This window comes from Gekko japonicus, unplaced genomic scaffold (assembly GCF_001447785.1).
Source record: "Gekko japonicus isolate JY-2015 unplaced genomic scaffold, Gekko_japonicus_V1.1 scaffold5084, whole genome shotgun sequence".
NCBI lineage: Eukaryota > Metazoa > Chordata > Lepidosauria > Squamata > Gekkonidae > Gekko > Gekko japonicus.
In genome coordinates, this window is record NW_015160369.1 from 25932 (window position 1) to 34975 (window position 9044).

Here is a 9044-nt window from a genome sequence, read left to right on the forward strand (position 1 = left end):
AGCGTGGCGTGAACGGCGTCTGGTTCTGGGCACGGGGCTTCAGTTCGAGGCCAGCGGCGCCTCCGAGGCCAGCACCGCGCGAAGGGGGAGCCGATGCCCAGGATGGAGCAAACTTGCCTGGCCTTAGAGGGGCCCCCGGACTCCAACTTCGATCTCTTGGTCCTGAAAGTTAGCATCCGGGGGGGGTTCCATTCCATGTTAGACATGGTGCTGCTGAAGCGCGTAGATTCAGTGACAAGTGTGCGGATACGCCTGGAGCCGACCCTGGACACACAGACGGTGAAACTGGGGGGCGAGAAAGGCCCATCTTGGGCCATCTTTGGGGGTGGGGGTGGCAAAGCTTATCTGGCCACACCGATCTGTGCTCATTTCCACAGGGGTTCCGTGCGCTTTGGCGTTTAGTCATGCCTTTAGTGATGCCGGCCGCATGACCACGGAAACGTCTTCGGACAGCGCTGGCTCTTCGGCTTGGAAACGGAGATGAGCCCCGCAACCCTAGAGTCGGACTCGACTGGCTTTCGAGCAAGGGAGACCTTTGCCTTTTATTTCTCCTGGGTTCGATGCCGTGCTCTCCCTCCCTGCTTCCCTACATTCGTGCCTCCCAGGATTTCCCCGGCTCTTCTCCAATCTTTCCCAAACCTGTTTGCCGGAATGTTTTGGGAAAGATCACAGCAAAGCCCTGGATGGTTGGTTGCCAGGCAGGTGGAAGAGATTGGAATTATACCCCACCCTTCTCTCAGAGCGGCTTACAAACTCCTTTCCCTTCCCCTCCCCACAACAGGCACCCTGTGAGGTAGCTCAGATTTCATTGCCCCTGTGGTAGCCACTCACCTCTGCCATCACCCTTGGCCCAGGTGTGTGTGAGTGCGGGGGGGGGGTCCGTTTTTCCCCCCACCTCTGTGGTTTTCTGCAAGGTGGGATCTTATCCCCCCCCCCGTGTTATTTAATGTCTACATGAAGCTGCTCGGAGAGGTCACCAGGAGATTTGGGCTGCCGTGTCACCAATGACCCCCAGTTCTGCTTCTCTTTTCCACCTAAGGCCACCCATGCTGTTGATGTTCTGAACCAGTACATGGGGTCAGCTTGGGCTGGATGAGGGTGAACAAGCTGGAATGTCACCCTGGGAAGACAGAGCGGGGACCAGGAAGAGCCAGGCTCACAGTGGCTGCAGTGGCTTGGAGAGTGTTTGCCCAGCTTTGGCTGGTGCGTCAGCTACCTCCATTCCTGGTCCAGTCAGATCTAGGCACAGTGATCCACGCCTTAGTTACATCTAGACTGGGCTACTGCCATGCCCTCGACTTAGGGGTACCCTTGAAGCGTTTGGCAGCCACTGCTAGTGCAGAACGCTGCAGCTCAACCGCTGATCAGGGTCAGCACCTGAAATGGCAGCAACCACACTGGCTGCTGATCTGCTCCCACGCCCAGTTTGAGGCGTTGGTTTTGACCATGAAAGCCAAGGCTTGGGACCTATGTAGCTGAGGGGACTGTGTTCTCCCGCGTGTCCCTGCCTGGGAATCCAGAGCACGGGGAGAGGGCCCTCCTCCTGACCGTCCGATCAAAGCAGCTCACCGGGTGGGTCCGCAAAGGCCTTTCTCAGTGCCAGCCACACAATTACAGAACAACCTCTGCTGGGGGGGGGGGGGGGATTTGGCCCCCTTTGTCTTTAGGAGGTGGCAGGCAGCAGTTTTACTTGATTAAAGGAGCCCTAAGCTGTGGTTTTGCTTTTATGTATTTTTATGGACTCTATTTGATGTGATCAGTTTATATTGTGAGCTGCCCTGAGCTCTGCAGGTCAGATGGCCAATATTTTAAAAAGACTAATAAAGGCATCTCGCCACCATTAAAGGGTGCACAGAGCTTGGAGCCAAACAAGCCCTCAACACCCCTTATGGCTCTCAATTCCAGGTTGGGCAATCCCTAGAGATCTGGGGAAAGACCCCTGGGGAGGGCCCGTGTTTCGGGAATGAAGGGACCTCTGGTATACCCTAATATGGGCCCTTCCAGTCCACATTTGGACTGGTTTCCCCAGTTGCTTTAGAGCCCGATAAGAGCCCTGAATGGGCCAATTCTGGCCCCCAGGCTGTATGTTTGACATGCCTGGTCTAGAGTTTACTACTCAGATTCTCACTGACCTTTCCTTCCACTGTTTTGACTGTTTACCACCTTGGGGACCCCTAAGCTGGGTGGAAAAGCAGCTTAAAAATGTTTTCAATAAATGAGGCCTGCCTCTTCTCCCATCCATTTAGATGGCCATATTGCTTGTAGGCCTCTGCGTCTTGGTTCCAGTGGTGCTTAACTGTGCTAATGTTTTATGTGTCAAAACTTCTGGTTAGCTGCAATTTCCTTGCTATGTTGTAAACTTCTTTGAGCAAGTACAATGTAGAGTATATAAACAAACAAGGCCGGCAGGAGGACAGTTTCTTTATTAATGAAATCTGCCAAAGTAAACCTCACAGCCCTTCATCCTCTTCACCTCAAGTCTATGCCGGTCCTTAATTCTTGAAACGTACACTGATGATATTCAGGAGTGCAAGGAAGCCGCATTAACCAAGAGACAAGCTTTTCACAATGATGAGGGAGCAGCAGCTGCAGCTACGGAAATACAGAGCAGGCCCCCAACAAAGGAACAGGCCCGGTCATAACAAGCCAAAGATCCAGACCACTCCCCCAGTAAAGGAAATCCACTCATCTGACCTCCTGAAAACCCCCTCTCCTGGGCAGCATTATCCAGGACAAGGTTTTCAGCTATAGAATATTTTATGACCCTTTTCTGTGCTCTACGGTAATCCAGGAGAGAGAGACAATGGGCAATCCAAGAAAAGGGTTTTTCAAAAACATTTATTGGTGCAGCTACATGCAATTTAGAATCTGAGCTTCTGGAAAAACCACTTGTTCTTGCCTGTCTTGTATCTGTAAGGAAGAGAACACAGCCTGTTACAGAACCACCACCATCACACATTTGCACACATCACCCCAATAGCCATTGCATGCCCTGCTACTAGAAGCGTAACCATCTATTAAAAAAGTGACCTTCCTAGGGTGGAAGCCACCAATGTGTTTCTGAATGTTGATATCTTGTCCCCAAGGGTTTTGAACAAAACAGAACAAACAGGGAACTTTGGGTTGCTTCTTTTCAGAAGACTGTTTAGCTGAGCTCCTCTAGGGCAGATTATCACAGCTGGGTGCCTACGGTTTGGCACCAACACCCCTCCATATGTCTTTTCTGCTTGGCAATCTCTCCCTGTGGTGGAGAAGTATGCAAACCCCTCCCCTGTCTTTAAAAACTGAAAACAAGCCATCTCTTGCCCAAACCCACAAGCCAGTTTTCTCCCATCTCTCCAAAACAGAATGTGCTTCAGAACGGCTCAAGACATTTGCATCTGTGGAGAATGCCCGATCACAAACTACTGTTTCCATTGTAGGGGGCACCCATCAGAGAGCGTCCCAATACTGCATCTGGCTCCTCTCCCTCTGGCCCGTCTGCAATGACACCCACTGCCCACTCTCAAAAGTGCCCACAGAGTCCAACTTGGCTGGAGTCCTTTACCAAGATCAATGGCTCGCTCTCGCTACCAAAAAAATCACTCTTTCACAGCAAGAAATAAAATCCAGAGTAGACAAAATTCAGAACCGGCTTGGCTGGAGTCCTTTACCAAGATCAACGGCTCTCACTCGCTACCAAAAAATCCCTCTCTCACAGCAAGAAACAAAATCCAGAGTAGACAAAATTCAGAACCGACAGTAGTACACATGCCTTGCCTGGGACTCACCTTTCTTCAAATTTCACTTTAGCTTCTCGCCGCGCTTTGCGTTTCAGGGCAGGGTCCCGAAATACATCCTTGTTGACAACAGTTTTGTCCAGGGGGATATCAACGGAATACCTGCACAGGGACACGAGGGAGGCAAAGCAAGTTACACCCCTGGACGTGCCTGCACCACAACATGGCAGCTGCTGTGAAGGAAACAAGGGCCCCACGAAGACGCTCTACTCCGGGTTAGAGACAGAGGCACCTCCTGCTTCCCTTCGTTCCTGTTTAAAGGTCCTCCTCACTCACCTGGTGGGCATCAAGTGGTTGTAATTATAGACTTTCACAAAGGATTTGATTTTGGACCGTTTGGCAATCTTCTTCTTGCCCATACTGGCTGTCACTTTGCGTGGGTAGCGGTCAATTCCTGCCACCAGAGCATGGCTGTACGGCCGGTCTGACGTACCATCATCAATGTTCTGAAAGGAGAGGATTTGGTTTATTGAAGTCTTGTCTCTCTGAGATTCAAGTCAGATTCTACAGAGTGAGTCAAATACATTCAACAGGATGGGACATCCAATACACAGTGCAATAGGTTTTGGTTTGCAGAAATCTGAAAGAGAGCTGAACAGAGCTGAAAGAAAGCGTAAGCGTTTCAACTTGACATGTTAAGAGATGCAGAAGTTACACAATACGAGCACAACCAGTAGCAATAGACAGGATTGTAGTACAGTCCACACTCCGTCCCTTAGTTTCCAGAAAGCCAGGAGTGGGGGAGCTTTCCTAACCTCATCAGGTAGGCCATTCCATAAGGCAGGGACCACAGTAGAGAAAGAACATTTACAGGCAGTTGTTGATTTTTTCCCATTTGCAGAGTGGCACATACAGAAGGCCCTGCTCAGATGAGTGAAGGTGTTGTGGTAGATTATAAGGGGAGGGGCACTCCCACAGATATGCGGGACCAAGGCCACGAAGGGCTCTGTGTACCACACAGCCAATATCTTAAACTTAGTCCAGTAACTGATGGGCAGCCAGCACAGAGACTGCAAAATGGGAGTAATGTGCATGCTCTGCCTAGTTCCTGATAATAATTGAGCTGCAGTCTCCTAACTGACTTTGAGGAGGAACCTATGCAGAATGCATTACAGTAATCTAGCCTCAGTGTTACTGTGACAGGAATCCAGGTGGCAAGATCAGTCGTGTTCTTCTGGGCTAGACGGAGTTGAAATAAAATGTGTCGTCGTCCCCCCATTTTATTACCTTGCTTCTCCAGCAATAATGTCACAACCAGTATAACCCCCAGGCTCTGAAATGAACCAGTCAGGCCCAGCCGAGCCCCGTCCAAAGTGGGGAGCCCAAAATGTCCTTCGAGGACCCCCTGCCTCCCCAGCCAGCCTCACTTCTGGCTTGTGTGGGTTCAGCTCCACTTTATTCACTTTCAGCCATTTGACCACACCAAAAAACCCAGAAAAGATCACTGAGGCTAAAGCCATCAAACGAAATTACTAAACAGTCTCAATTGGATTTTATAAGAATATTCCTGTAAGTTCTACTACGATAAATCATAATAATAATAAACAATATTAATATTAAAACTTAAACAGGGACCATTTTTCACAAATCAAATGCTCCACATCCATTTTTTCTATAAACTGATACCATTTATCCATTGGGTTGTAGAGGTCTTGTATGAGATTTGACTGAATCGTGTGAACAGAAAACTGTTCTAATGAGAAATAATCCCAGACCATTGGGAGCAATGGGAGACGCTGCAATGCCCACTGGATATAAGGGGAGCCAGAAATACCAACTGACTTGCAGGGGCTCCATTACAGCATGCAAAAGCGAGTGTCTCTGGGCCCAAAGTGCTCTGGGACTGGAACAGCCCCCAGAGTGATGGAACAGTCCCTGGGAGTAGCATAAGTATTCTGGGACTAAAATGATAAACCACTCTAGCACTGGAATGCCCAGAGCAGTTTATCTGGTTCCAGGGACCATGCTGAAATTTGATTATTCTTTCTGGATTTAGTTTTCTTGATGTTAGATGGTTTATTAACAAGCACGGGTCCTGCCTTTAATGAGTTTTGACTCTTACACTTACTAGTGTTACTGTTACTTGGAATGTCACTAGTAGTTATTATTGTTATTACTATTGTTGTCATTATTAGTTATTTCTCTCTGTACTAGGTTGAGAATTTCAATTAAAATGTTTAATTAAAAAAAAAGACTGTTAGTAATTTCATTTGACGGCTTCAGTCTCAGTGATTTTTCCTGTTTTCTGCTGTAACTATACATTGAGGGTCCCCTCTTCGTTTCTGTTGTTAATTTGACTACAGCAGGCAGGCAAGTGGTTCAAGGCCTCTACCGCAGCACCAGGGGATTTGCATAGGTACAGAAAGCACCCCAGGCCTTGCATGGAGCCACGGCCACGGAAAGAGATTGTGGTGGCTCATCAGGTTCACATGAACAGGCAAAACAAGCCCCTTTATGATGGCAATTCACTTAGACATGGCTCAGGAGGCGTAGGAGGTTCTGTCAAACTACCTCATGCTATCATCACGTGGGGGCCTCACTACAGTGATCCAACTTATTTGCGCACGAGCAGCGCACGTGTCAACCCCAGGATGTACTAAAAGGAATGACAGAATTGTCCATTGGGAGCAATGGGAGACGCTGCAATGCCCACTGGATATAAGGGGAGCCAGGAATACCAACTGACTGGCAGGGGCTCCATTACAGCACGCAAAAGCGAGGGTCTCTGGGCCCAAAGTGCTCTGGGACTGGAATGACGGCTCTAAGAGTGGAATGATAGTCCCTGGAACCAGATAAACTGCTCTGGCCCTGGAACAACAGCCCCCAGAGTGATGGAACAGTCCCTGGGAGTAGCACAAGTATTCTGGGATGAAAATGATAAACCACTCTAGCACTGGAATGCCCAGAGCAGCTTATCTGGCTCCAGGGACCATGGGTTCAACTTCGCAGGCTGTCTTTCCAGTCCCAGAACACTTCTGCTACTCCCAGGGGCCGCCATTCCACTCTTAGGGCTGTCATTCCAGCCCCAGAGCAGTCTATCTTGGACCAAGACCATCATTCTAAATCTGTTCCACATTTTCATTGCCAGTTTTTTGTGTGCTGCAATGCATTTTAATGGAGTCCAGCCTTTGGGAAACAACTAGTATTCCTGGCTCCCCTTCTATCCAATGGGCATCCCACCATCTCCCATTGCTGACAACGGGCAATCCTGTCATTTGTTTTAGCACATCCCCTCCACCCCAACTAGGGTTGCCAGGCCTCCGGTCCGGGCAGGGGGGAAACCCCACCCGCAAATGCCCCCAAATATGAAATAATGATGACACCTGGAAGTGACCTCATCATGTCAACACCGTTGGGGGGTGATGCTCTAGCTTTTGGGCAGAAATCTATGGTAAAACTGGGCTCAAACTATCAGAGTTCTACCCAAAAAGTAGAGCCCCCCCCCCGCAAGGTGGCGGCAGCCCGTTCTTCCCTGTGGGGCCCCCCCCCCGCCAGCAGCCAGGTACGACCTGGCAACCCGTCAAGTTACAAACATCAACCAAAACAGCCTTAAAAACAAAACAAAAACGTTTTACTAGTTGTTCATGAGCCATGTGTCTTTTGCAAGGGCAGAGGTCAGCGTGGGCCACTTGGTATGTTTGTCCAGGCAGCAAAAGTAACTATTTTTGCCAAACTATCAACATTATGCTGCATATACAAGAAGACACATGGAAGAGAGAGGATCATGGAAATGAATGGCTATAAGTAGAACAAAAGTTACTGTGGCCCCGGTCACACGGCAAAGTTGCCGCGGGAGAGGCATGGATGGTGGGCGGATTATCCGGGCGCGATCACACCCCAACATCTGGGAAGTGGAGCGCACCCGTGGCTTACCGCCGACAATGCGCCTTAAAAAAACTAGTACCTCCAAGGTACTAGTAAACATTTGCCACGGGCTGCCTTCAGACACCCGTGGTGTGATCGCGCCCGGTGTGCGGCATTCCCCTCCGGTCCCTCGTTTACCCACCGGCGCCGAGGGAAGGACCCACGGTGTGCCACCGGCGCGTCTGATCGCATAATCGCGCATACTAGGGGTCATGAGCGGTATAGAAATCACATGTTAAAAAAAAAAATTTGCTCACAAGACTCCACAGCTTAGAGGCAGCATTGGTTGCTAAGTGTACATATGTGGTGGATTCCCTTTGGACTGCTAATTGGAACATAGAAGTGGATTTGTATGTGATTTGTATGTGGTTATGACATTGGTCAAGGATGACGGTGGCTCAAGTGGTTAAGATGCTGTATATACACACACAAACGCACAAATAATCACATACAAATTTTCAAGTACGGGCATCAAGCCAGTCCTTCACATGATACCCCAAGGTAGGGACACCGCATAAGTCCTGGAAAGAATCCTGTAAATGTACATTGTGGCTATGCGTTGGTCCACTGGGGAGACTCCCAGGACTTCACCACTTTCCCAATATATGTATGCAGTAATCCACTTCTGTGTTCCAATTAGCAGTCCAAAGGGAATCCACCATGTACGTACATTTTGCACAGGTGCACAGCATTTCTGTTTACAAAAGGTCCCAGAGATGAACGGTCAACTTGAAATGTTCATAACCCCCCACTTCAGTTTCTTCACAGTTGGGACACTGAAGACTGAAATCTCCAACGTGTTATCTTACTAGTCGATTGAATGAATGGGAATGGATGCCAACTAGTAAGATAACACATTGGAGATTTCGGTCTTGAACGAAAAGCATTAGATAGTGATTGCAGAAAATATATACTTGCTTTGATGGAGAAATGAATGTTTCAAGTAAGTCGACTGTTTGTGCTGTGCACCTGTTCCTAACAGTATTCCCTCTAAGCTGAATTAGTGTGAACCCCGGCCACGGCAACCGACCCGCTCCCATCCGGCCCCCCTGCTCACCTTGACGATAACGGCTTTCCGGCCCGAATAACGTCCGGCCAGGACAAGAACCACCTTCCCGGGTTTCATAAACTTGCCCATCTCTGGGGAGGAGAGAGAGCAGGCGACAGTGAGGCGCACGCGCACTTGGCGGGGGGAGTAGCTCACCAAGTAGACGGCAGCAAGAGAGAAGCGGCGGCGAGGAAGAACAATGGCGGCGTCCGGCGGACCGTGGAAGCGACGACGACATCGGAGTGAGGCGGAGCCGGATGACGCAACTGCAGAGCGACGCGGCGCGGCTGGAGCCCGACGGGACGAGTAGCCGGAGAAACGCCGCAGTCCTGAGCAGTGCGCACCAACGGAGG

At 49.7% G+C, this 9044-nt stretch overlaps 1 protein-coding gene across 1 annotated transcript in view; it reads right to left on the reverse strand.

The window, feature by feature from the left end:
• Nucleotides 1-2819: 2819 nt before the first annotated feature.
• The window catches only part of RPL27 (ribosomal protein L27), a 7628-nt gene continuing 1403 nt past the window's right edge, over nucleotides 2820-9044 (reverse strand). Inside the window, exons 2-5 of the mRNA XM_015417666.1 lie at nucleotides 8701-8783; nucleotides 4056-4225; nucleotides 3771-3881; nucleotides 2820-2910 (exon numbers count right to left, since the gene is read on the reverse strand). Coding sequence (XP_015273152.1) covers nucleotides 2862-2910; nucleotides 3771-3881; nucleotides 4056-4225; nucleotides 8701-8781 — 411 coding nt within the window. The 5' untranslated portion in view covers nucleotides 8782-8783 and the 3' untranslated portion in view covers nucleotides 2820-2861. The remainder of the gene's footprint in view (nucleotides 2911-3770; nucleotides 3882-4055; nucleotides 4226-8700; nucleotides 8784-9044) is intronic.